This window comes from Drosophila yakuba, chromosome 2L (assembly GCF_016746365.2).
Source record: "Drosophila yakuba strain Tai18E2 chromosome 2L, Prin_Dyak_Tai18E2_2.1, whole genome shotgun sequence".
NCBI classification, from domain to species: domain Eukaryota; kingdom Metazoa; phylum Arthropoda; class Insecta; order Diptera; family Drosophilidae; genus Drosophila; species Drosophila yakuba.
The window spans coordinates 2,797,164-2,823,902 of NC_052527.2; the positions used below are offsets into that span (position 1 = coordinate 2,797,164).

Below are 26,739 nucleotides of genomic sequence, written 5' to 3' on the forward strand. Positions count from 1 at the left end.
GACAAAAGCTTAAAGTCTATAAGCTTGCGTAGTTAATAACTTGAATTTATTTTGTTTAAGTTTTTTTGAAAATCCGTTACGAAAATTCAAAACTTTACGCGTTAGTCATTTGGCGCTGCTCATATTTCCGTTGCAAGAGCTTAGGTCGTCTGGCAGCACTGTAGCAGTATGTTAACTTCATTGATGTGGCAGCACTGGCGCATTGCAGAAAATTTCTTTGCTTGCAAAACAATAATAATAAACTTTCCTAATTTTAGTCAAATAAGAATAGCAAAACAGCGACAAGAAGCATCATAAAAGCACAGAAAACATGTTTCGATCAAGTTTCGACAAAAACTTAGGTAAGAAGCATCAAAACCAAGAAACTAAACCAATGAGCAAAAATGACTCATCGAAAAACAAAAAAAAGAAAAAGAAATTCAGAAGTAACAATAAAAAGGCGATTGAACTCCCAAACAAATGAAGATTTTAATGAACACACAAAGGTCTAATAATTACGCACTCTCCACTCGCAGAAAATGCCACCAGTCACTTGCGTTTGGAGCCCGACTGGCCCTCAATTCTCCTGATTTGCGATGAAATCAACCAAAAAGATGTCACGTAAGTTTTGTGAATTTCCGGAAATAAAATATGTTAAAAAACCTATAATTTCCAGTCCCAAGAATGCCTTTGCCGCCATCAAGAAGAAGATGAACTCGCCCAATCCGCACTCCTCCTGCTATTCGCTGCTGGTTCTCGAGAGCATCGTCAAGAACTGCGGAGCACCCGTACACGAGGAGGTGTTCACCAAGGAGAACTGCGAGATGTTCAGCAGCTTCCTCGAGTCCACGCCCCACGAGAACGTGCGCCAGAAGATGCTGGAGCTGGTGCAGACCTGGGCCAACGCCTTCCGCTCCTCGGACAAGTACCAGGCCATCAAGGTAGGACTCCTCCGATTTACCAGGAGATTGCAGCGTTTTTAGGTCACAGAAACTAGCATTCTTGGTTGTATTATCTTACAAAAACCTGGTAGACTCATCTATGCATTACATTTCAGTTATTTTCTATTCAAAAAACCATTTTTACTAGAAAAACCCACTTAAGTGCAACAAAATTTGCATAGTTTTAGCAAGATCAACATCAATTATGCACTAAAAGCTCTAGTTTTTGCATCACCCTAACACACAAAGTTCAAAATCCGCCCCTGTGCTTGAGCATTAATTTAATTAGTAGAGAACAACTGTTTGCCGTGTAGAAAGAGTCAGTGAAATGTCATCAGGTGCATAGAAATGAGCTCCGAGGAGGAACTAAGCATAGAGGAGGAATCCCTAGTAGACACACACACTCCACATAGCCACTTACCATTATTAACAATCCTTATTCTCTGCAGGACACCATGACCATCCTGAAGGCGAAGGGGCACACCTTCCCGGAACTTCGGGAGGCCGATGCCATGTTCACGGCGGACACGGCGCCCAACTGGGCAGATGGCAGGGTATGCCATCGCTGTCGCGTGGAGTTCACCTTCACCAACCGGAAGCACCACTGCCGCAACTGCGGCCAGGTCTTCTGTGGCCAGTGCACGGCCAAGCAGTGCCCGCTGCCCAAGTACGGCATCGAAAAGGAGGTGCGTGTGTGCGACGGTTGCTTCGCTGCCCTCCAGCGTCCGACGAGCGGCAGTGGAGCTGCTAAGTCGGGAGCACGTCCGGCGGACAGCGAGTTGCCGGCGGAGTATCTGAACAGCACTTTGGCGCAGCAGGTGCAGGTGAGTCACTCTGAAACAAAGCAAATCTAATCGCAACCGATTGGTAAAAAAATGTGCAGGCTCAAGAAGAAAGAACAGCCGATTAATAACAATCCATTTTCTTTTTAGACACCAGCCCGCAAGACCGAGCAGGAGCTCAAGGAGGAGGAGGAACTGCAACTGGCGCTGGCCCTCAGTCAATCGGAAGCGGAACAGCAGAAGCCCAAGCTGCAGTCCGCGCCAGCCGCTGCCTATCGCATGCAGCAAAGGTCTCCCAGTCCGGAGGCGCCACCAGAGCCCAAGGAGTACCACCAGCAGCCGGAGGAGACTAACAATCCGGAGCTGGCCAAGTACTTGAACCGCAGCTACTGGGAGCAGCGCAAGATCAGCGAATCGTCCTCCATGGCAAGTCCCTCGGCACCGAGTCCCATGCCACCAACTCCGCAGCCCCAGCAGATCATGCCACTGCAGGCCAAGAGTGCGGATGAAGTGCAGATCGATGACTTTGCCGCCAATATGCGCACTCAGGTGGAGATCTTTGTGAACCGCATGAAGTCGAACTCGAGTCGCGGTCGCAGTATCTCCAACGACTCTTCTGTGCAGACTCTCTTCATGACCCTGACCTCGTTGCACTCCCAGCAGTTGTCCTACATCAAGGAGATGGACGACAAGCGCATGTGGTACGAGCAGCTGCAGGACAAGCTCACCCAGATCAAGGACTCTAGGGCCGCGCTAGATCAGCTGCGTCAGGAGCACGTGGAGAAGCTGCGCAGGATCGCCGAGGAGCAGGAGCGTCAACGGCAGATGCAAATGGCCCAGAAGCTGGACATAATGCGCAAGAAGAAGCAGGAGTATCTGCAGTACCAACGTCAGTTGGCCCTGCAGCGCATCCAGGAGCAGGAGCGCGAGATGCAGCTGCGCCAGGAGCAGCAGAAGGCGCAGTATTTGATGGGCCAGTCGGCACCACCTTTCCCCTACATGCCACCATCGGCGGTGCCGCAACATGGATCGCCCTCACATCAGCTCAACAACGTCTACAATCCATATGCTGCCGGTGTACCCGGCTATTTGCCACAGGGTCCCGCACCGGCTCCCAACGGACATGGTCAGTTCCAGGCCATTCCGCCGGGCATGTACAATCCGTCAATGCAGCAGCCGATGCCGCCGAATCTACAGCCCGGTGGATTAATGCAACAACCCGCGCCACCTGGTAATCCCCAGATGATGCCGCCCATGCCCGAAAATCAGTTTGCCAACAATCCGGCTGCAATCCTGCAGCAGCAGCAAGTCCCACAGCCGCAACAGCATTCGATCGCCCAGCCTCCTCAAATGCCATTTCCACCACAGCCTCAGCAGATTCCTGGCCAGCAGCCACAGCAGATTCCCGGTCAGCAACCACAGCAGATTCCCGGTCAGCAGCCACAGCAGATTCCCGGTCAGCAGCCACAGCAAATCCCTGTTCAGCAGCCCCAGCCACCACCCCAAATGGGTCACGTAATGCTGCAGCAGCATCAGGCTCCACCAGCAGCACAGGCACCTTCAGTCACCGAAATCGCCAACAATCAAGTCCAAGCAGTGGCTGCTGCACCTGCTCCGCCGCAAAACGAACCGGGACCCGCGCCCGTTAAAGCTGAGGAGCCAGCTACGGCGGAACTGATAAGCTTCGATTAATCCAATATATGTTATTCCATTTGTATTACCCTTCAGGGCTGGGTCAAACAGTTCTCGTGTGGTTGTTATGCCAAAAATGTGTGTTTTGTTTAGTTCGATGCGGTTATTAGTTACTACTTCAAAAGTTTTTGTTGCGCGCAAGGAACATGCTAAATTTTAAGTTTAGACCAAATTTATGGAGGTAAAAAGACAGTTAAGAAATGCTGTACGAGATCTGTTTCAAGTCGAGGCCCGCTCTTTTATCAAGTTTTAACCGACTAATGTTATTCCACTATAAACGTAACTTTGTATTTTGAGAGGCTGATTGTTTGATTGTCCAAGAAAATTAGAATAAGCTTTCAGGCATCCGAAAGGGCAGCCACACCAGGCAGAACCTTTCCCTCCAGCAGCTCCAGGGAAGCTCCTCCGCCGGTGGACACGTGTGAGACCTTGTCGGCGCCTCCGAACTTCAAGCAAGCGGTGGCCGTATCCCCACCACCCACGATTGTGGTGGCTCCTCTTTTTGTGGCCCCGATCACTGCCTGCAACATGGACTCGGTGCCTTGGGCGAACAACTCGTTTTCGAATAGGCCTGGTGGTCCGTTCCACACGATGGTTTTGGACGCACAAATGGCGCCTGCAAACATCTCACTGGACACCTGGCCGTGGTCCAGACCCATCATGTCCTTGGGTATACCGCGTGTGGCATCCACATGATCGATTTTATCCGGCTTCTTGTCGATCTTATTGGCAATGACAAAGTCAATCGGAAGTAGTATGTTCACATTCTTCTCCTTCGCCTTGCAGACTATGTCGTTCACCAACTTGGAACCCTTCTCGTCGTAGAGCGATTTTCCAATCTCCATATTAGTGAGCACTTTTAGGAAGGTGAAGGCCATGCCGCCGGATATGATCATGGCCGTCACATTGTTGAGGAGGTTCGTTATCAGCGGAATTTTATCGGCTATCTTGGCGCCACCCAGAATGGCCAAAAAGGGCTTGGCCGGCTCGTGGAGAACCTTTGCAAAGTACTCCAGCTCCTTGTCCATCAGGAAGCCAGCCGCTCGCACCTTGTAGCCATCGCCCATCATGGAACTATGCGGACGATGTGCCGTTCCGAAGGCATCGTTCACATAGATCTCGCCCAGCTGCGCCAACTTGGCCCGGAATTCCTTGACCTTCTGGGGATCGGCCTTCACCTTCTTCTTGTTCTCGTCCTTGCTGCTGCCCGTCTCCTCGGCATAGAAACGCAGGTTCTCCAGCAGTGCCACTGTGCCCTCGCGGGGATCCTTCAGAGCTTCCAGGGTATGCTCACCCACACAGTCGTCCAGGAATTGAACCGGCTTCCCCAACACTTTCTCCAGCTCCTTGGCCACCGGTTCCAGGCTAAACTTTTTGTCCTTTTTGCCATCAGGACGTCCCAAGTGGGAAGCCAAAACCTGATCAAAGAATTATGATGATTTTTAAAAAGAGTTACCAATAACATGTACCATAAATAGTAAGTTTAAAGTTGATTCATAAAGTTTAAAGTTGATTCATAAAGTTATTTATTTTATACTTTTTAGGAGAGGAAGGAAAATATATAAACTCACCAAGGACTTGCATTTTTTATCCAGCGCATATTTAATACTGGGAAGTGCGGAAACAATTCGTTGGTTATTCGTTATTTTACCATCTTTCATGGGTACATTGAAGTCGACTCTAAAAATAAATTTATAGATCATACACTAGAACATATTTTCCCATAATACTCACCTCATAAAAACCCTTTTTCCAGCCACATCGACATTTTTTAAGCTCAACTTCTTTACTTGCTTTCCACTGCAATCGTCATTGCTAAGAAATCTGTGAAATCGTAATTTAGTAAAAGATTGAACTTTATGATATAAGATCTGTCGCAAAAGAAGCATACTAAATAATTCTGTGAATTTTCCTAACTGTTTTTGACTGATAAATAAATGCACGATGTGAACATTGAATTTTTTTAAATCATTTTCAAATATCAAACTGTACGGCAACACCAAATTAATAATACACCTCTCAACGATCTGGCAACCCTGCTGAGCATATGTTTTTGATGAAAACACAAGAAAAGGAGGGAAAAACTGGCAATTGTTTGTAACTTGTTTGTTTTGCTGTTAAAACCCAAACCAAACCCAAGATGGGTGGCGGAGATCTAGTAAGTAATATCACCCAACTCAGTATCCGTTAATAAACATTGGTTTTGCCCGCAGAATCTTAAGAAATCATGGCATCCGCACACGATGAAAAACCAGGAGCGCGTTTGGAAGGCGGAGGAGCAAGCGAAGATGGAGGAGCGCAAGCTGCAGGATCTGCGCAAGGAGATCAACGAGGAGCGGGACAGGGAGGAGCTGAGACGATTGGGTGAAAGTTCGGGAGTGCTGAGCAATAATGGCGGAGCCGCCGGCGAAGCCAAGCTGGAGTGGATGTACAAAAGTGAGTCATCCAGGTGAATTTCCAATAATACCCACTATCTTCATGTATATCATGCTTTAGATAGCACAGAGCTGATCAACCGCGAGGAGTACCTCTTGGGCCGCAAGATCGACAAGTCCTTTGAGACCCTGCAAGCGGAGGAGAGCCGCCAGGAACAGAGCACGGTGGGTCTCAAGCAGTCCATCAACCATGTGGAGCACGACTGTGTGCCCTTCTCCATTCGGACGTATCGCAATCTGCAGTCCAACGAACAGGTGGACATACAGCGCAAGACGCTCGAGGATCCCCTGATGCTCATCAAGCAGCGCGAGATGGAATCCCGCCGTAAACTACTGGAGAATCCCGTCAAGCTAAAGGAAATCCATCGCATCCTCAAGACTGAACAGGAACAAAAGGCAGCCAAGGAGAAGAAGGTCAAGAAGAGCAAAAAGTCTAAGAAATCCAAAAAGAAGAAAAAGAACCGACGATCCAGCGATGATGAAAGTGATGACAGTGAGAGCAATGATAGCGACGATGACTTGGACAGAAAATTAGCCCGCCAAGTAAGCAAACTAAAGGGTGACCAAGGAGACCTTAAACTGGACAAGCTGCTGGACGCCCAGTACCGCACCATTTCCAAGCAATTAGACATGGCTACAAAGAAAAAGAGCAAGAAATCCAAGAAGAAAAGCAGCGATAGGAGTGACGAAAGTAGTGACGAAGAGGTAAAGCCGAAAAGGCAAAGATCTAGGGAACCAGAGCCCAGGAGAAAGAACAGGAGGAGCCACAGCTCTGAAGACAGAACTCAGAGGGAAAGACGCCGGAGCAGAAGTCCCCGGGATAGAAGAAGACGACAGAGTAGAAGTCCGGAACAAAGGCAGAGGCAACGGAGTCCAGACGAGAGAAAGGAACGCCGTAGGAGCAGAAGCCCCCGGGATAGAAAAAGACGACAGAGCAGTAGCCCGGAACAAAAGCAGAGGCAACGGAGTCCAGACGAGAGAAAGGAACGCCGTAGGAGCAGAAGTCCTTTAGCGAGAAGGGAGAGACGAACCAGGAGCCCAGAGGACAGAACAACCAGACGCCATCGCCCAGAAGAAAGCAAGCAAAGTTCAAAGCAGCGCGAGAAACGCAGGAGCGGGACACCTGAAGAGCGTTCCAGGTCACGACGCAGCAGGAGTCGAAGTTCGAAAAGAGATGAAAAACGAAGAATCGCAGAAAAGCCGCCCCAACGAAAGGAAAGGGAAAACAGTCCTTCTGCCAGTCGTCCCACCGGCAAGCCTAAGCTAAGCGCAGCCGACAGAGAAGCTCGTCTGCGCGAGATGATGGACAACGCCACTTGGAGGGAAGCTGATCGCACCCAAGTGGTGCGCAAACACCGGGAGGCCTACGCCCGCGAGGAGGCCCAAAACCGTGAACGAGACTTCGACAAGGAGTTCATCAACAAGGAGGTTAAGAAGGCCATTGCCAATCACAGCTCCATAGGCGATCGCATCCGTGCCAATCTCAACAACATACAGCGCACCGCCTCCTCAATGGACAGCAACTTTGCCCGCAAATAAACTAGGATTCCTTTATTTCGTATGCATTATATGGTTCCGCAACAAATAGATTCAACACTTTTAAACGTCGTGGTTTGTGCTTACAAGATAAACGATGCGATTAACATTAATATACCGTATTTACGCTTAGGCGCTGGTCAATGCAGCCACGCCTGGCAGTGTCTTGCCCTCCAGGAGCTCCAGCGATGCGCCGCCTCCGGTGGAGACGTGCGAGACGAGTGCCTCCGTGTTCCACTTGGCGCAGCAAGAGGCAGTGTCGCCGCCGCCGATGATGGAGACGGTGCCGTTCTTAGTGGCGGCCACCACGCCGTCCATGATGGACTTGGTGCCGTTAGCGAAGTTGGGGAACTCGAAGACACCGGGGGGTCTATAATAGAAATTATTAGCAAGATATTCAGAAAGTTGCCTGGTGTGACACCTACCCGTTCCACACGATGAGCTTGGCGCGAGCAATGGGCGCCGCGAAGAGCTCACGGGTCTTGGGACCCACATCCAGACCCATGTGTCCATCGGGAATGCCGGCCTCCACTGTGGCCTCGCTGACGACAGCGTTCTCGGCGAACTTGTCGCCGCAGACAAAGTCCACTGGCAGATGCAATTGCACGTTGTTCTTCTTGGCCTTCTCCACCAGTTTCTCGACGATCTTGGAGCCCTCCTCGTCGAACAGGGAGCCGCCGATCTTCATGTTGTTGAGGACCTTCAGGAAGGTGAAGGCCATGCCGCCGCCGATGATCATCTCGTTGACCTTGTCCAGAAGGTTTTCAATCAACTGGATCTTGTCGGCGACCTTGGCACCACCGAGAATTGCCAGGAAGGGATTTGGTGGCTTGTCCAGGGCCTGTGAGAAGTACTTCAGCTCCTTGTTCAGCAACAGACCAGCTGCACGCTGCTCAAAGCCATCGCCCATCATAGAACTGTGGGCGCGATGGGCAGTGCCGAAGGCGTCGTTGACATAGACATCGCCCAGTTTGGCCAGGCTGGCACGGAACTCCTTGACCTTGGCGGGATCGGCCTTGACCTTGCCGCCGCTGGCGTCCAAGCCCTTGCCCTCCTCCTCCACGTAGAAGCGGACGTTCTCCAGCAGAATGACGGATCCTGGGGCGGGATCCTTGCAGGCGGCCTCCACCTCGCTGCCGACGCAGTCGCTCAGGAAGGTCACATCCTGGCCGAGCAGGGTCTTCAGCTCAGCGGCCACGGGTGCCAGGGTGTACTTGATGTTCTTGTTGCCATCGGGACGACCCAAGTGGGACATCAGCACCACGGACTTGGCCTTCTTGGACAGGGCCAACTTGACACTATCCAAGGCGGCGACGATCCTCTGGTTGCTGGTGATCTTGCCCTCCTTGATGGGCACATTGAAGTCGACGCTGCAAAGAAGCACGGGCAATGTTTATGCAACTGAACTGAATTTCACGGGAGGATTGACTTTGCATTACCGCATCAACACCCGCTTGCCCGCCAAGTCCAGGCTCTCGATGCTCAGCTTGTTGAAGGCCATCTTGGGATTTTTCTGGATTTTATGGATACTCCTGGTGCGTGCTAGCAAAGTCCGGATTGCGATACCACTGATTCCGCGAATCTTCTTCGTTCGCAACTGCTATGCGGCAATGTCAGCGCAAGGTCATTTAGTCGGCGGGCCGCTAGGGTTGCAATTCGACTTCCAGGGCGCCAATCCGTGGCAGGCCGTTTTCCGCCGATGGGTATGTACCATGCGCAGGACACGGATGGGGATACTCCAATTTTGGGGGCCGGAGTTCATATCGGGGTGTATTCTCGTTCGAAAGTTGGATAAAAGTTGTGCCAGCCACATGCAACTCTGTGTTTGGCGCCCAAATAGTGTTGGTCAGTGCCGTCAGCTCAGTGCTGTAAAGCGTCTATTCCAAGGGTGTCGAAAAGGGGTTCCAAATCAATTCGAAAATGATAAAATTTATAATGTCGAACCTTAATATATTTTACCATTAAACCCTATGTAAAATTTTTGGAATATAAATTTCTGCGTTTATTGACTAGACAATGTAATTAAATAATTATAATTACTAACACCATAAAATTTGTGTCCATATATTTTTATATTATCACACCCCCTTACATTTTTTCCTTCCACTTCCTTGAATGTCTGTTAAATTTAAACTGTAAAATTCACAGAAACCCAGTTAATTCCAATTCTCACCATTTTTATTGCAAAAATATATACATCTTTTTTTAAAACTAATATTGTTTATAAATAATTATTACTACTTATGAAAAATCAAACGACGTGCGTACATACATACATATGTACATACATATTGCGGTGTAACAGACGCCCCTTTGTACATATGTCAATATGTAATTATTGAATAAATGATTTCTGCTCAGGCCAACAAAGACAAATCACACAATCATTCATTCGCGGTAGCCGTTGTTTTATTTTGGCTGTGCAAACGGAATCCGCCTATGATGCCATGGTGTTCTGCCTCTTCCCCCAATGATTCATTCATGGTTGCCCACTCGGTATCTTTACTCATCTCCGGCGGTCCAAGCAACCACCGCTGGCACATTCGGCACTCAGCACCACCGAACGCTAACCCACCGCACCACCACCCAGCACACGGAACACCACCACCCACCACAAGTGCTCAGTGCAGCGAAATGCATGACGCAGATGGCAAAGGAAGGTATCTGGGAAGGATGGAGGGATGAGGTGCTGGCCACTCAGGGGTTTTCTAGCCAAAGTGGCGGGTTCTCTAAAGACCTATCTCCCCAAAGGACCAATTGTGATGTTAGTAGTTAGCTAAAAGGGATGACGGTAGTTGTATTGGAACCTTGCAGACAACAGAGATGCGAATGATACAATTCAGCATAGGTAAACATACCTATTCCGCGAAAATGCTCATCCAAGTATCTCCTGTACCGCTAGAATAACCGCTAGATTGGCATATCTGTTGGGGTTTTGGGGGTGCGTATAAGCCTATTTGGGGCATTTCAGCTGCAGCATCGCAGTGGCAGCAGCTGTCCTCCCTCATTCCTCATCCTTCAGGCTGGCGGCGGAAGAATGTCCACTCACACGTCATGGTTGTTAAGGAGGCACCACCGAGGACACGGACCCACTGACGATGGCACCACAACACTGCGGCCAAGTCAGGTGGTATTGGAAATCGAAGACAATGGGGCTGCTTAAGTTCATTTTAATAATTGCGTGTAAACCGCCCGTTGACGCAGGTGAAACGCAGGTGAGCAGGTGAGCCGCCAGGCCGGCATACCTGGTCGAGTCGCGTCCATGTGGCCCGGCACTCGTGTGGAAACACTAGCACATGCCGGCAAAACGAGACTCGACTGCGAAAGTGTCCAATGCGATCGTCTGTGCTAGCGCGCTAGAGATCAAGAATCCCGAGAGGCAAGCAACCAAGCGAATCCGAATCGCCCATCTAGCAACAGTCTAACAATCACTCTAATCGAGTCGTAAACCTGTTCATGCTGTTCTACCAAAGCGTCTTGTGTACCTAGGCGCTAAAAGGGACGGCCTATGATGGCTATTTTTATGCGCTACAATTGAATTTGTATCTCAACGTGGAGTTTCGCTACTCTCGCATACCTTGTTTTCCATAATAATAACATATACATAGCACTTAAAAGAACTGAATATTCTTTGGAAAGTTTGAAACCTCTTTGTAAAACCTAACAACCTGATTAGAGATCTATAGGCAGCACCTTAAGCTGAGAGAGCAGAAAACTTAATCGCCGTGAATACAAGTTGATGTGTGTGTTTTAGATACACATGCTTGAGCGTCCGACTATCGATTGTTTGCATTGAGATTTGTTCGCACCTTTATGCTACAGCAAATTAATGACGCAACGTGTAAGTGCACTGGGAGAAATTCTTGGCCCAGGTCAGGAACTATGCAGCTAGATGGAAATTCCCAACCACTCTTGCGTTAGTTTAGGGTTCTGAATGGGCCATAAAACTCCAGAATCGACAGATGTTTGGGTTCCGGGAAGCAGGACCATCTTTCCATTTTTGCCTGCTCTTTCTTATCGCCTGGAGTTTTAACCTTGAAGTAGCTACGGTCGTACCACCCCGGTAACTCGAGAAATTTGCACAGTTTGTCCTCAGGAATCCAGATATACCAAAGGTGCTCCCCCACAAGACCGATGAGCACTACGATACGTATCGCGAGAGAGCCACCATTCTTTGGGGGAACCATCGCCGAGCCACTCGAATGGATACTGTGAGTTCGGCGGGCGGAAAGTGAGAAGACAGCCGGAAAACAACGGAAAGCAAATGGAAACCACAGCGAAATGGAGACGCAAATCGGCTTATCAGGCATCAGGCAGCAGCGATGATGTTCAGGCAAAAAGTCATCGCTGCTCCTCAAATATGTGATAACTCAATGGACGACGACGACGACGACGACGACCCACGATTACAGGTGTTTACGTTTACCGTGCCGCCTCGGCTGGGATGCCTCGGAACAGGTTCGCCGACTTTAATTAGCGGTCCGCCTGTCGACAGTCGTCCGCTCGCTCTGTCGTCGACCGTATTATTCAGATTACAAACTATATAGCCTAGGTATTCATTCGTATTTGCCTTTGCTTTCGCACGAAAATAGCTGAAAGCGTGAGAGGCTGGCCTTTCGAAGCTCGACTGTTGGATACCCGGTAAACTGAAGCACGCTGGTTATTCCATTTTCTAGATTTCCTAACTCAAATAACACCAAGAACCTTATAGCTTCCGGTGGAATTCCTCTAGTATTACTTCATTGGTTGTTATTCTGCTCGATAATGTGCACATTTTGAATGAACTTGAAGATCAACCTCCAAGTGATTGCCCCACTGATAACACAGATTTATGAAGACGAACAGTACACCTCGAGCTCGTTGGCTACCAGGTGATAGGGGCGATATGTTATAGCCCACTCGGCAGTTCCAGCTCCAGTTGCCTATATATTTGGCCATTCCTGAACCCACTGGGTTCGAGTCGCGAACGAAACCATCAAATGGTCGAACCACAAGTGCGGGATCAACAGAAAGATTGGCACATTGAAAAAAGAGTCAAGGGTGGACCCAGTTCGACTACTGATGGGCATTGGCATTAAGTGGAGTTTAAGAACTTAAGGAAGTTTATTATTTCTGGAGTTTGCTGATTTTGAAAACTAACCCTTAATGATTTTCGAACTCTATGGGGTGGAAAATTGCTTCGTTCAATTCAAAAATAATTTTCCACTTTTAAGACGCAAAATTCCGGAAAAGAGCATTTCTCGATTGCGTGCATTTACATCGTTAGAATCTCAAAAATAGCTCCCCGCTTTCCTGGGCCGCGAAAATCACCTGCTTCCCCACACGTTACCAATCAATTGACCCCAATCCGCGACGACATTGCGTCCCACGCTGGTCCACTCTATAAATACGAATGCCGTGCTGAGTACAACACACGGCACACACATCTGCATCTGCGGCAACAATGCTGCAACACTTCTTCCCATCGGCAACATCCACATCCACATCCACTGTTCTGTTCGGTGTTTTGTTCCACCGACGAACGGTCAAAACGCCACTGAGTGACTGCACCACACACACTACACACCACACCGCACACCACCACCACCACCACCGCCATGACCAACCCCCAGACCCCGCCCCTAAGCCCACAAGCGCAACACTGGCGCGCGCAATTTTCAAATTTACCGCCAAACGCGCCCACAACCGTACTCACGGAACCCAAGCAGATTTTGTATGGAATTAATCAGGAAACCCACTCAACTTGTCATTTGCGGATCTAGTTTTGATCGCAGCGCCACGGGAAAAGTTGCAAAATTAAGCGAATACCGCCAGCTATAGCCTCGATCGGTCTCTGAACCGATCTGAACAAAGATATTTGAGTTATAGGCGAAAATGTGTGCAACCGATTTGGCGCAAGAAGAAGCAAGCGACAATTTCTAGCCATCCAACGGACGGCAAGCTCAGTCTTGTACGAACCGTCGACGGGAGCACATATCGGTGGTTAGCAAACCAAAGGCGAACGGATATTCCATACATCAGTGGGGCCTACGAGTAAATCCTTTTGCCTGCCTGCCGTAGCGCCGCCTGATATATGGCACCTCCTATAGCTACATATACTATATAGATACCATTCTGCATTATCAGAAAATCACCGCAAAATAATATTCCTAAAAATCCAACGCTCACTCGGGGCTGTTGTTGTTGTCTTCTCTCTGCGCTGCCGCCATCGACTGCGGCTGTACAAATGCCGCGGCGCTTTTTTGAGTGTATTGTATAGGCCAATGGCGTGGGAGAAAGAGAGCGAGAGAGCGTCGTAACGATTTCGCGGAGAGCGAGAGAGAATGCAGAGAGAGCACCGATTGAAAGTTACTCTCGCCGCGAGAGGCAGTGCTTAAATAGACGGCCCGCAGCTGAATCGCATTCAGTGTGTTTGTGTGCTTCGTGCGGTGCGGTTCTATCTGTCTCTCTCTCGCCTTCCCCGAGTATTTTGCGTTGGTTTTTTGTCAACAACAAGACAACCCACAAAACCAAACCGAATTGTTCTCTATATAACGCAGAAACTAAATAATTCCGGAAAAACTCAAAGAAAATCCATCAAATATGTCGGCTGCTACGGAACAACAGAACAACGGCGATGTGGCCGTGGAGAAGGTGGCGGCGGATGATGTGTCTGCTGTCAAGGACGATCTCAAGGCGAAGGCGGCCGCTGAGGATAAGGCCGCTGCTGCCGATGCCGCCGGCGACGCGGCCGACAACGGCACGTCAAAGGACGGCGAGGATGCCGCCGATGCCGCCGCCGCTGCCCCCGCAAAGGAATCCGTGAAAGGCACCAAAAGGCCAGCAGAAGTGAGTACTAAACTACATAGCCATTTGTTTACGCGGTAAAACCAAAACGAGGCGCCCGCTAATGATTCACTCCAATTCAATATGCGAGTAGCACTTCTTGTTCAGGGAAAAATTCTAGAAATAGATATACACACGTTTTTCGGAACAGCGCACTCTCTCAATGGCTTACATATGCCCCCAAAAGAGAAGGAGAGAGAGAGAGAGCGTGTATCTCATATAGCTCGGTTGCGCGTTTGTGTTGTTTACGATTAACCAAGATGATTGCGGGTCCGGCAATCAAAGATTATTGTTGTTAGGTTCAAATCGAGGTTAGGAGGGCCGTACTTATATAGGCGGGGAGTACAGTACAGTTAGCCAGGGCCTTTTCTTTGTGGCCTGGGATGAAGCGGGGTGGGGTGGGTAATGTGTTTTTAATCAACCCATAGGTCATTAGCATTGACGTGTCCCCTGAAAAGCTGAAAAGCATTACACAGCAATAGATACATTATGGCTATAACTCATACGCTTGGCCTTATTTATCAGTCACTTGGAGCTACGGGAATTGCAAACGCAAATGCAAATGCAAACGCAAACTGAACGCGATGCCAATGCACTCTCTCAATGAAAACACACATTGCCGGCCGGTAAATTACTCATGTCATGTTTGGCCACTTTATTTTTGGTTAGTATCGCCAAGAGCACGCGGTATTCGAACAAGTTTTTGGGGGCCTGAAGCAGTCGCATTCCATAATCGAGTAGCACATTTCTTGATAAAAATAAAATAGTTCGGACAGTAAGGCAGATAAATTGGCAAATCAAGCGCTTTTCTCAGACTCAAACTCGAAATAAAAATGTACAGTTTAACGGGAGCGTGCTCTCTCCCTCTCTATCTCTCTGTCTCTCCACGGAGAAAGATAGATACAAATAGAGAGCGAGAGCGAGGCCGAACTCTCTCCCTCGTAATTTGTATACACACCGTTTTGTCTGTTTGCGTATGTGCTTACATTTATCTTTCACTTTTTTCCGCTCTGCTTTATGCGTATTTAGCTTAGTACATAAAACAAGACAGCTATACAGGGTGTCGCAAAAGTTAGTTAGGTTTTCTTCGGGATTAAATGGAATAATGATCAACCTAAATAAATCTATTGATCTATGTTTGGTAAGGATGACGAGTTAGTGGTACAGTAACACATTGCCTAGATTTCAGGATTGTTTTGAAAAGTATTCACTATGGATTTCTTTGCTTAAAAACACCAAAATAAGGTCCTTAACTAAATCAAGATATGTTGATTACCCATTTATAACCCCAGAATGGAGATTCGCAGTAACGCCAGAGCTTAGTCCTTTCCAGTGCTGATACACCCTGTTCGTCTTAAGGCTCTATTGCCCTTTTCTCGAGTTCTGGGTCTCGTGACTTATGCTGTAAGCGATGTGGGAGAAATGGGCGATGGGTGGCCATTAATTTTGCACATTTTTCCACAGTCCGATTGTTTTTCGCTTCTTCCGCTTTGTAACAGTCTGGTAAATAGGGCCCTTGTGTTGCGGCTTCTCTTCGACTTGGGAACGTGACCGCCTATATACTGCCATAAACCATATACCATTATGTGTATCTTGTTGTTGGTTGGTCAGCGGCAAAAGTTAAACCCACGCATGTTGCTGTTTTGCGCCTTTTTTCGCTGCCGACGTCGCTGCAGCAGCTGTCGTTCGGTTGGATGTGAGTGAGAGCGAGAGATTCATTCATGCAGTTCAGGTACAGTTTACAGTGCTACCGATTCAGATACTCTCTCTCTGCGGTACTCTCTTGCGCTCTCTCCCGCTCTCTATTTTACAGGGCACGCTTCGATTCGTATCTCACGGATGCGGATACATATGTCGCTGCCGGCGTCGCTGCTTATTGTTTTTTTTTTTTGTTTCCCCCGCTTATGTAGTAAATATGTCGCCTTGTACATACAGCGCACAGATGTAACACGGCTGCACTTGTAATCCGCTCTCTCACGTAGCCTCTCTCTCTCTGTCTCTGTTTGCCGCAGCGAATTACATTGGCGCGCGCATTTTTCAAATGTTTTTTTACGGCGAAAATAACGATTTTCGTCGCTGCTTGTTTTGTGGGCTGAAAATATACATTTTATGACTATGTACACACGCACGGCAAGTTAAGAGGGGTATTGGATGCCCTTGATCAAGGAGATGTGTGGGTTTGAGTTGGGCGCTTAGGACCATTTCGCTGCTCTTCTAGTTATTCTAGCTCTAGAGGCCTAAGCTTGCTAATAGCAAAATCAATCATCATTTGAATAAACCAAAATAACTCTACTAATTTTCTCCCTAATTTGCACTCTTTCAGGCCAAATCCGCAGAATCAAAGAAGGCCAAGAAGGCAGCGGCCGCCGATGGAGATTCCGATGAGGAAGAGGCTCTGGAGGAAATCATCGAGGGCGACAGTGAAATCGAGAGCGACGAGTACGACATCCCCTACGATGGTGAGGAGGATGACATTGAATGTGATGGTGAGTTCACGGAAACACTTCCTTTTTCCACATAAATCTAATCCTCGGATTTTCCCCTTCTCCGCGCAGATGATGATGATGATAATGATGACGGTTCCGGCTCGGACGATCAGGCGTAATAATAATGTAGTCAAAAATACAAACAAAAACAAACAAAAATTTAAATTAATAATAAATAAAAGTTACAAGCAAAAACAAAACAAAAAAATATAATAATAAACCAACAACCAGAAAATAAACCACAACAAGGAGAAGGAGGAGGAGAAAAAACCACAAAAAAATCGCAAAAGTATATAATTTTTATGTTTAAGAAATAATTTTTTATTTCTTACCTTATTTTAATTGTATTTTATGTGTACTTTTTTTATAAAAAACTACAAAACAAACAAAAATTGTAATTGAAGGCATTTTCGTATAAACGCAACCTATACGGAATCCAACAAAAAGTAAACATCCCCACTATATACAAGAACAAAACAAAAAACCAAAATCTTTCTTTCCTTTATCTCATAAGTCCTAATTTAAACGCCCAGTTTATGCGTAAAACAAAATATACAAAGATTTCAAATGTAGCGTAAACGAAGCCCGTGAATTAAACACAGATACACTCACACCCACACACGTACACGTACACAATATTCAAATTCATTATTAAATTAGACGTTACATTTGTGAATGATCGAAAGAAGCAAAAATACAAAAGTGAACATTTGAAATGAAAATGGAAAAAGAAACAGCAAATGCAATTAAATACAAAACAAATAAAACATAAAAATTGTATTTAAATAAATCGCAAAAATCATTGAAACCCAATACTCGACAAGCATTCAATGACACTCAAGTTTTAGCTATGGTTTCAAAATTTTCGCGCCCACTGTGGCCACAGTCACCCAAATTTCCCAAAACCCAAGGCACTGGGACTTACTTGGTCTTCGCTTTTGGGGCAAATAAAACAAAGAACATCGGGAAGTTTGAGTTCTAACCTTCTGTTTCGTTTCAGCATTTAACTATAAACTATGACTAATCTTAAGTACTTATGTCAGTATTAAAGCGAGGGGTTTATTATTCTGTTGATAAGTTGTGCGAGCGACTCGATGATAAGCCTAATTCATTTGTAAATTGTAAAAACCAACTCGAGAATCGAATAATGAGCAAGAAAATAAACTTTTAATGTTACATGTATCTATTAGTAAGGGTATCCAAATCCAAAACTATTTATACACAACACCGTACGAGTTCTCAGAATATAACGACTGATATTTGAAAACGAATTGTGCCCAGCTGGTCAATCACGGCACTCGACACTGAAACCACCCAACCACCATCCTCCAATCCAACCGATTTGTCCCGAAAAGACATACACATATACACAAACCACCCACTGACCCAGATCCAAAATGCCAGAGGCTTAAAGCTGGTATTAATTGCCAGCAACTGAATAATTGAATGCAATAATTGCCAATGCGATATGCCCAAGATAAATGAGCCGATTTGATACTGATAAAACAATAGCGAAACCACAGACAATGTTAATGAACTATGCATTTTTGTAAATACCAATTACTCATGTATCTGCTTAGTGCTAAATTAACATCTACTAGTGCGGAAGGGCAGAAGACAGAACCACGAATCGAAAATGAGAATATGAAACAATTTTGAACGATGAAATAAATTATTGTAATTACGTAAAAGCGAAAACCGTACGTACATACCTATTGGCATCTATAAGATGCCAATAAAAAGTTTGTTTCAATTGCTCTTAGCCGTTTTGGGTGGGTCATCCACCTTCTTTTTGGTGTGTTAGGGGTAGGAGTTCTTATCCAGGAGTATGTAGGTACATAATTCATTGATTGGCCCCTACGTTACTCCGATCCATCCCTTCCATAGTTCCTGTTTGTATCCGGGGGTTGACAAGCTGGTTCCCACAAACCTCCCTATAGCAGAAACAATTTAGTAAGGGATGATGGAAAAATTCAATAGGAAAACATCCTTTGATAACGTACCTTTTTCCGGGATGAAAATCGATTAGCTTCATCACATGCCAATTAATAAACGAATGAGTAAATGCTCCGATGGCTTCGTTTGGAAAATTGTGCAACTTTTGTACAATATTTGAATTCAAACTTAAGCGCCAAAATATCCTATTTCAACTCTTAAAAGCTTAAATAAAGCTTTTTTTCTACATGAAAATAGTACTATTACTCTACGAGTAATGGGTATACAAATTACTGGTTTCATAAACCAATTCTTTTAATCATTTAAATTTTTATTAAAATTATTCACCATATAATGAAGTATCAAAGTTAATAATAAACTCTTAAATGGTTACCTTTTATTTAAAATACAACTTTCATTTGATACTATTGCACGAGTCATGATGATGCAGAGGACCTGGTGACCTTCAGTATGTACAGATGCTCGCCAGGAATGCGTCGCTCCATGAACTTAACAGCCCGGAACTTGAGGCCCTCTAAGTATTGGATAATCTCCTCAGGCTTGTTCTCCCGCAGAAGGAGTAGGTAGAGAACGCCTCGAGGCGAAAGAATGTCATCCAGTTGCTTCAGTAGAATGTCCGTGACGCGTCGCCCATCCTGACCACCAGCCCAGGAGAAAACCAGATTGCGATCCGTTGAGGATTCGCTGTGGGTATCGAACTGTTGCGTTTGCAGCTCCGCATCGCTGGTGACCACATAGGGCGGGTTGAAGAGCAGCACGTCCACAGATTGCGAGCGCAGTGCATCAGCTAAGCTGCAGCGAATGCTATCCAAGCGAGCTCCATTCCGAGTCGCAGTCCTTCGTGTGGCATTACAGGCTTTTGGATTGATATCCGTGGCTAGGCACAGTGAAAAGCCAGCTAGTTTCTTAGCCAGCGCCGTGATAATAACTCCCGAGCCAGAGCCCAGTTCCACGCAAAGACGGGGCTGTAGCTGGTCCAGGTACTCCAGATCCTTTTCCAGGGCATCCAGTAGCAGGAACGAGTCCTCCGCTGGCTCGTAAACGTGTTCGAAATCCTCCAGGCTCAAGTGGTCGGTGTAGGGCGTCTCCATGACGAACAATAATAAGGTTTAAGATATGTTGGTGCTGAGAGCGGAGTCCAGGAGCGCCTGTCGCCGACGCTGTTCCTTCTCTATCAGCTTGTGCAAACCCGTGAGCCGCTCCTGGCTGGTTACCAACACGTTGCTGATGACTGTCACCTTGTGCTTCACGTTCAGCAGCTCCTTCACCTTGTCCGCGAACTCGGGTATTTGACTCTGCGCTTTTTCGATGTCCCTCAGCTGGGCGGCCAGTGCGTCCAGTTGGCCACGAAGCTCCGCCTGTAACTGGATGGTGGAGGCCACACGCTCGTCCAACCTTTCGATGGTCGGCTTGAAGAGGTTGGTGATGCCCTCGGCGAGGATGTCGCGCGTGGGATTCGTGCAGAAGTTCTCCGTGTTCTCCTCCAAGGAAGTTACGGTGCTGTCCGAATCCATTGCAGAATTCTGGCCAGAAAACGAATTGGAGATGTTGTTAGGGGCCTCCAATTGGTATCGATGTATCGAGTATTTTTGGGGGGAAAGTATTTCGATAGTTGGGCAGAGTATTTTTATTGCTTAATGTCATAAACCTATCGTAAATTGCTTCTAAAAACTAATTATGTGATTGCTCAGACATTTAAATAAATTAAAATTGGCTTATAGCGAATATAAAATAATTATTTTCATTTGTCTTAATATTTAACACAGTTGACAACCCTGTGGAATTTCAAAGAGTCCTTCAGACTATCGGACGTGCACATTCCAAAGTTATCGCACGCAACCTCCTGGCGTTATCGATATACGGGATGTACGCACTCAACCATCGCTAATAAAGTATAATAATAAGTAATTAAGAAAATTTATGCGCTGATTAAAGCTGCCGATGAAATGGATACGTACTCGGTGGACGTGGTGTACCAAGCAATCAGCGCCCTCTTCCAGGGCAACAACCCCAAGGAGCAGGAGAAGGCCAACAAATGGCTGCAGGACTTCCAGAAGTCGGTGAGTGATAGTCGCCCGGTATACGAAACCTCACTGCGATGGCTAAGTTTTTTGTTGTAATCATTTAAAGATCTATTCTTGGACGATTGCGGACGAGCTGTTGCACCAGAAGCGAGACCTCCACGCCAACTACTTTGCTGCCCAGACCATGCGGAACAAGATACAGAACTCCTTCAGCGAACTGCCACCGCACACGCACGAGTCTCTGCGGGATTCCCTGATTACACACATAGGACAGATCGACGAGCAGACAGACAATGTGATTGTGACACAGCTCAGTCTGGCGGTCGCGGATTTGGCTCTGCTGATGGCCAGTTGGCGGGAGCCAATCAACGATCTCCTGGTGACACTGGCGCCGCATCAGTGCGCCATCTGGCCCCTGCTGGAGGTGCTCAAAGTGCTGCCCGAGGAAATAGACTCTCGGTATCTGCGGCTGGGCGCCAATCGGCGCGAGGAGGTGCACAAGCAGCTGGACGCCAGCGCAGAGTGCGTCCTGAAGTTCCTGTGCATGTGCCTACAGCGGGAGGATCTCGACCAGCAGCGCGTGTGGAATGCCGCGTTGCGCACCTACAGTGCCTGGCTGGTGATCCATGCCTTTCCCGTTTCGCATGTGTATAACAACGCCCTCACCCAGCTGGCCTTTCGGTTGCTCTCGCTGCCAGAGACCACGGGAAAATTGCACGACAATGCCACTGAGTGCGTGTGTGCCTTGCTCTCCTGCATAAACACACGACAGGATAGCGCCAGCGAACCGGAGTCTTCCTTCGAGGCACAGATCTTTGGAGCTGTCTGCATGCTGGAGACTCCCTATCACTTGAGTGTTGCGCACGAGGACACCGATAAGACGATCAACTACTGCAGAATTTTCACTTCGTTGTGCGATGCCTTCTTCTACGATTTATTGGCCGATGCCCAGAAGCCACACTACAGTTTGAAAGGACTGGATCTGGTGCTGCTTTGCGTCGGACACTTTGACTACGAGGTGGCCGAGATCACCTTCCACCTATGGTACAAGCTCAGCGAGGATCTCTTCCAGCGCAACGAGGATAAGCTGACGGCTCTATTCCGGCCGCACATTGAGCGACTGATAAGCGCCCTGTTTCGTCACTCGCAGATGGAGAGCGACCACGACGGGCTCATCGAGGAGAACAACAATTTCTTTGTGAGTGTGTGATATTTAGACATGTAGAAATGGATGTGCTCTTTTATTTCATCAGGTTGTCAAATTATATATTGCTAGTAAAGTGTAAGCCAACTAGGCATTTATGGGTAGAACCGGTTTTTTTTGGTTCTCTACTTTTACTCGCAAATCAGTAGCGATTTTATATTTCTAATTTTACGCAATATAATTGTTTGATTACAAATTTACTAATCCTAAAACTATTGAATTACAGGACTTTCGACGAAAGGTCTCAGATCTGATAAAAGACGTGGCCTTTATAGTGGGATCCGGAGCGTGCTTTAAGCAAATGTTTCATATCCTGCAAGCACCAGAAACTACGTGGGAGTCCACGGAGGCAGCACTGTTCATTATGCAGAATGTAGCCAAAAATATACTGCCGTACGTATAAAACTGTTTAGTACCTTAACAAATTTACAATGCTTACCTTTCAGAGATGAGAACGAGGTGATCCCCAAGGTGGTGGAGGCGATTCTTAATATGTCGGAGCAAACGCACATAGCAGTTAGGTACACTGCGATTCTTCTGATCGGGGAACTGTGCGACTGGATTGAGAACCATACTGAATCCCTGGAGGCAGTCCTCAACTTTCTGCTGTACGCCCTGCAGCAAAAGAATGGCTTGGCGCCAGCTGCGGCCATTGCATTGACCTCCATTTGCTCCGCCTGCCGACAGAAGATGGTGTGCCACATCAGCGGTCTGGTGGAGATCGCCCGCAGCCTGGACAGCTTTCAAATAAACAACGATGTGGCCATAGGCTTGCTAAAGGGCATATCACTTATTCTGACTCGCCTGCCACGCGAGCAACTGCAGCCTGCGCTGCGGGAAATCGTCGGTTTCCAGCTGCAACCGCTTGCTCAACTGGTGGACAGCACTGGAGGTAGTGTTCAAAAGGGAGAGCGCACCGATCCCGTTTACTGGATAGATCGAGCCTGCGCTATTATCCGGCACACGAATCCCGACGTTCCCGACAACGTCGAGCACCCCACAGTAGCTATTCTGAACGACGCCTGGCAGCTTATATCGCGGGTGATGGATAAGTACCAGAGTGACCTGCGTATTATGGAGCGCACCTGCCGACTGATTCGCTACGGCATTCGCATGGTGAGAAAGCAAGCGATGCTGCTAGTGGAACCGCTGATCAAACAAATGGTTGTGCTGTATGCTGTGCAGCACCACAGTTGCTTCCTCTACGTGGGATCCATACTGGTGGATGAGTTTGCAAAGTCCAGCGAGTGTATTGGCGGTCTGTTGGAGATGCTTCAGGCATTTATAGAACCCACCTTTGGCCTGCTGCAGATGGAGAACGGCCTGAAAAATAATCCCGACACAGTGGATGATTTCTTCCGTTTGGCATCGCGTTACTTAGACTGTTGTCCCCACCAGCTGCTCCAGAGCAGTCTCATCACGCCGATCTTCCAGTGTGCTTTAATAGCCTGCTCTTTGGACCACCGCGAGGCCAACTCCTCAGTGATGAAGTTCTTTATCAATCTGTTGGTTTGGGGCAGATCGAATAACCACAGTCGGAACACCGAGTGTCGTCCCTTGGTGGTGGAGCTGGCGAATCAACATGGCGGAGCTCTGGTGATGAACTTGATTCAAGCTTCGGTCTTTCAACTGCACTCTTACATGCTGGTGGATGTGGCCGAGGTGCTCCACGAACTGAAGCAGGTGGTGGGCAACGAGCGGATGCAGCCGTTCCTGGCCCAGGCTTTAGAGGCACTGCCCAAGAAGAACAGTGGTGGTTACGTGACAGCCACGCAGCAACAGCTGGACGAATTCAGCAGCACAGTTCTGAGGTGAGAACTTTAAATTAGTTATTTTGTTCTATATTCAACGTACATTCTTCTTGCAGAGCGGACACAACGAAAGCAATTTCTCAAGCCTTGAAAACCTTCACGCGACTCTTCCGCTAATCAAATAGATGGATGGAGATTGATTCGGTTGATTCTGTACATTTTGGATGATGTATGTAATGTGGCAAGGGTGCTAGGAATTTGTTAAAAACGCACGTAGCCCTCTATTTATAATATAGTTGAATCGATTGTTTGACGTAATAAGTTATATATAATTTGTAATGTACATTTTGAGTGCGGTCAAGAGATCCTCACAGAATTTAGCCATAAGGTATTTACGTAATAGTGCACTCCTAGGTTTAAGTTTAAACCCTTAAATGACTCAGAAACAAGCATAGGCATAAAGCAAACCATTAAATATATACCATTTAGATTTAATTGACCAAATTCGCCAGTCAACGTTTTCTGTTCTGATAAACACTTGAGTATAATATTTATTTATTGAAAAAAGCAATCACAAGGCATTGGGCTGGAAAAAAAACTCTGGGAGCTGTGTTCGTTCGGTTTGTCTGATGTTTCTTCAGGCTGATATGGAATACTAGGCATGGATTTTGAGACAGTGCGTCATTGACTTTCGATAATACATTTGTGATTTACGTTGCGGGAAAAGTGTGCACGGGTTAGTCACAACTCCCATTGGGTACAAACTACAGAGAAGATATCAAACAATACGTAACATGAAACATAAATACGCTTAGGCTAATCTTTAAGTTCCCAAAGCAGTACGTTACGAACATAAATTTCTTGTTTCGGATTACATATTAGTCGCAATATTAATGTAAGCTATCTTTGTACGTAGACAAGAACCAATTTTAGTTTAATTATTGGAAAATCATCGATTTAGTTCTAAAAATCTAATATTTTAATTTGAAAATCACAGATTTGAAATAACGAATTAAACATTCAAACGAAGAAACGTACATGTTTTTCAAAATTGTTGGCTAAATTTGGCTGGGCCTTTGTGACACACTGTTCGCGAAAACGGACTACTTTGGTGGAGGGCAGCGTTGGTAAATATGACCGCTACCTTAAAGGTTGATAAATACTCCTTTCACCTTAAAACTAATTGCACACATTATCTAATTGCACTTTCCGCCTGACAGCTAAAGACTACAGAACAAAATATTAAACTAAAGGATGAAAATTAGAGCAGAGATTCGCGATTCAAATTGTTTCAGTGCGAGGATCGATCTTGTGAATAGCCTGCATGAGGCTCTCGATGTTCGCTGTGTTGATGCCCTGCTTGGACATGTCAGTCAGTCGGTCGGTGATCGGCTTTTGATCCTGGCCGCGCTGCCACCTGAAAGGATAAGACATTCAGATAATCCATTTTTGATAGCGGAACGAATGGACGTACCACAGGTGGGCGCAGGTGTGGAGCAGGGGAATGTACAGCGGCAGCAAATCTATATCGCACAACGTCTCGAAGCGACTCAGTGCCAAGAGGGCCCACCTCTCGGCAGCGTGATGAGGCACTGGGGACGAGGTGCAGGCAGCCACCAGACGGCACAGTATTAAAAGCACCGGTCTTGATCGATTCATGTATATCTTGTTCAGCAAGCGGAAACAGTTCTCCAGAATGGGTATGGCCATCTCGTTACGCCGCTCATCCAGAAACTGGCACGCCCTGGTCAGTTCGTCGTGCTGCAGGAAGCGCAGGAAATCCTCCGAGTCCCGAAGTTTCGCCTGGCTGGCCACATACGTGAGGAACGCCTCAAAGGCAGCACTCCGTTCGCCAATTAGCTCGGACTTAAAATTGCCCATCAGTACCTTGGCTGGAAAGTACTTGTTGGCCATTTCCGCAGGATGTTGCCGCTTAAGGCCCAGATAAAGCTCCCGAAAGTCGGTGTAGCGGCGTTCAATCTTTGCCGGCTGAGTGTCCTCCGTGGCGCCATCCTGCTTTACAGTGAGCTCATAGACCACGAACCGCTTGATCTTCACATCCTCGCCATCGGGAGGCATTATGTGGGCCAGCAAGATGTCAAAGCGGAGCACGGTGCTCCCATCAGTGGTCGGCTTATACTCCGCAGTAGTGGGTCGCTCCCAGACACCTGGAAGATATAGAAAATGTTCAGCTTAGAGAGTTTCCACTGTACCTACATATTATTTGAATGTAAGATAATGATTATACAAACCTTTTTGGAGCGCCTTATCTGATTCGGGAGGGGGAATGTCGAGGGCCGCCGCCTCGATGGCTGGGCTGTCCAGCTCATCCGGACCGGGTGGCTCCCCATCGAAGGAAGGCTGGTGTGGCGGGCGCTTTGCCATCACGGCGTGAACTGGCGGAGAAAAAGATCACCAAATGAACGATGAACTGCTAATTGGAGATTTCACTTTGCTCACTGGGCATATGGGTTCTATGAATCTCTTTGTGATTTCTCGCTGGACTGCTGTTTTCGATCCGCAGCTGAGCACTTGCAATTCGCGTCTGGTTTACGGCGGATTATGCGGTTGGCATAGTTCAGTCAATTTACAGTGACTAATTCCGCCCCAAACAAAAACATTGCAAGTGGGACGGAGGCCTTTGTTTTGTGCGTGCGAATTCCGCATAGGCGACCGCTGGAACACCCTACGCGGGTATGCGCTCTTAAGGAACACTTATAAAAACTATGATCTAAACCTTTAACATTTATTGAATAAGTCCATAAATGGTATAGCAACTACTCAGAAAAATTCGTTTCTTGTAGTTCAAATACTTATCATGTACAGATAAATAACTTAAGCAACAAGTTAGTTTTTAAATAAAAGTGTCCACATAGTAGGGTATGAAAACATTAGTGCTCTGCAATCTGGCAGCCTTAACAGTTAATAACTTTTAAAGCGACCTTAATACACCCTTTTGGTCTTTAAGTCGATAACATCTGTAAAGGCGCGACTGTGGGTTTTGTAAGCAAATTAAAGCCAAGGGTATGTAACTGTGCACTTAAGTTAAGATTTACAGATTTAAAGATTGGGCAATTAGGAAAGTTTCAAAAACTAGTAAGCTTTAGCTTGACTCACAAACAAATCTA

General features: G+C 47.0%; 9 protein-coding genes across 11 annotated transcripts; 4 read left to right on the top strand and 5 right to left on the bottom strand.

Moving 5' to 3' along the window:
* Positions 1 to 179: 179 nt before the first annotated feature.
* On the top strand, positions 180 to 3,690 carry LOC6526606 (hepatocyte growth factor-regulated tyrosine kinase substrate). 2 transcript variants are annotated; one of them, XM_002087678.3, is made up of 5 exons: positions 180 to 341; positions 516 to 600; positions 656 to 920; positions 1,370 to 1,744; positions 1,853 to 3,690. In XM_002087678.3, the coding sequence occupies exons 1-5, from the start codon at positions 311 to 313 to the stop codon at positions 3,392 to 3,394; spliced, it is 2,298 nt and encodes a 765-aa protein (XP_002087714.1). In that variant the 5' UTR covers positions 180 to 310; the 3' UTR covers positions 3,395 to 3,690. The 2 variants fall into 2 exon arrangements, with proteins under 2 accessions (XP_002087714.1, XP_015053433.1); XM_015197947.2 differs by lacking the exons at positions 180 to 341; positions 516 to 600; positions 656 to 920 and adding an exon at positions 1,036 to 1,310.
* LOC6526607 (phosphoglycerate kinase) lies at positions 3,661 to 5,325 on the bottom strand. The gene is made up of 3 exons (XM_002087679.4): positions 5,129 to 5,325; positions 4,966 to 5,074; positions 3,661 to 4,812 (listed from the first exon to the last, which is right to left on the bottom strand). The coding sequence occupies exons 1-3, from the start codon at positions 5,281 to 5,283 to the stop codon at positions 3,733 to 3,735; spliced, it is 1,344 nt and encodes a 447-aa protein (XP_002087715.2). The 5' UTR covers positions 5,284 to 5,325; the 3' UTR covers positions 3,661 to 3,732.
* Positions 5,326 to 5,431: 106 nt separating this feature from the next.
* Positions 5,432 to 7,433, top strand: LOC6526608 (pre-mRNA-splicing factor CWC25 homolog). Its single transcript, XM_002087680.3, has 3 exons — positions 5,432 to 5,552; positions 5,608 to 5,830; positions 5,891 to 7,433. The coding sequence occupies exons 1-3, from the start codon at positions 5,535 to 5,537 to the stop codon at positions 7,366 to 7,368; spliced, it is 1,719 nt and encodes a 572-aa protein (XP_002087716.1). The 5' UTR covers positions 5,432 to 5,534; the 3' UTR covers positions 7,369 to 7,433.
* Positions 7,366 to 8,988, bottom strand: LOC6526609 (phosphoglycerate kinase). Its single transcript, XM_002087681.4, has 3 exons — positions 8,805 to 8,988; positions 7,791 to 8,735; positions 7,366 to 7,735 (listed from the first exon to the last, which is right to left on the bottom strand). Exons 1-3 carry the CDS (start codon positions 8,864 to 8,866, stop codon positions 7,495 to 7,497), a joined length of 1,248 nt encoding a protein of 415 aa, XP_002087717.1. The 5' UTR covers positions 8,867 to 8,988; the 3' UTR covers positions 7,366 to 7,494.
* A 4,213-nt stretch (positions 8,989 to 13,201) lies between these two features.
* On the top strand, positions 13,202 to 17,852 carry LOC6526610 (bacchus). 2 transcript variants are annotated; one of them, XM_015197948.3, is made up of 4 exons: positions 13,202 to 13,347; positions 13,905 to 14,193; positions 16,514 to 16,676; positions 16,746 to 17,852. In XM_015197948.3, the coding sequence occupies exons 2-4, from the start codon at positions 13,948 to 13,950 to the stop codon at positions 16,793 to 16,795; spliced, it is 459 nt and encodes a 152-aa protein (XP_015053434.1). In that variant the 5' UTR covers positions 13,202 to 13,347; positions 13,905 to 13,947; the 3' UTR covers positions 16,796 to 17,852. The 2 variants fall into 2 exon arrangements, with proteins under 2 accessions (XP_015053434.1, XP_002087718.1); XM_002087682.4 differs by lacking the exon at positions 13,202 to 13,347 and having other exon boundaries at positions 13,769 to 14,193.
* A 1,134-nt stretch (positions 17,853 to 18,986) lies between these two features.
* LOC6526611 (methyltransferase N6AMT1) lies at positions 18,987 to 19,723 on the bottom strand. The gene has a single exon (XM_002087683.4). It carries the CDS (start codon positions 19,721 to 19,723, stop codon positions 19,049 to 19,051), a length of 675 nt encoding a protein of 224 aa, XP_002087719.1. The 3' UTR covers positions 18,987 to 19,048.
* An 18-nt stretch (positions 19,724 to 19,741) lies between these two features.
* Positions 19,742 to 20,194, bottom strand: LOC6526612 (SNAPIN protein homolog). The gene has a single exon (XM_039371832.2). The coding sequence runs from the start codon at positions 20,144 to 20,146 to the stop codon at positions 19,742 to 19,744; it is 405 nt and encodes a 134-aa protein (XP_039227766.1). The 5' UTR covers positions 20,147 to 20,194.
* Positions 20,195 to 20,522: 328 nt separating this feature from the next.
* On the top strand, positions 20,523 to 24,115 carry LOC6526613 (transportin-3). The gene is made up of 5 exons (XM_002087685.3): positions 20,523 to 20,692; positions 20,763 to 21,854; positions 22,087 to 22,253; positions 22,307 to 23,671; positions 23,728 to 24,115. The coding sequence occupies exons 1-5, from the start codon at positions 20,579 to 20,581 to the stop codon at positions 23,786 to 23,788; spliced, it is 2,799 nt and encodes a 932-aa protein (XP_002087721.1). The 5' UTR covers positions 20,523 to 20,578; the 3' UTR covers positions 23,789 to 24,115.
* Positions 24,116 to 24,129: 14 nt separating this feature from the next.
* Positions 24,130 to 26,271, bottom strand: LOC6526614 (sorting nexin-21). Its single transcript, XM_002087686.3, has 4 exons — positions 26,072 to 26,271; positions 25,864 to 26,007; positions 25,086 to 25,779; positions 24,130 to 25,028 (listed from the first exon to the last, which is right to left on the bottom strand). Exons 1-4 carry the CDS (start codon positions 26,076 to 26,078, stop codon positions 24,893 to 24,895), a joined length of 981 nt encoding a protein of 326 aa, XP_002087722.1. The 5' UTR covers positions 26,079 to 26,271; the 3' UTR covers positions 24,130 to 24,892.
* Positions 26,272 to 26,739: the final 468 nt, after the last annotated feature.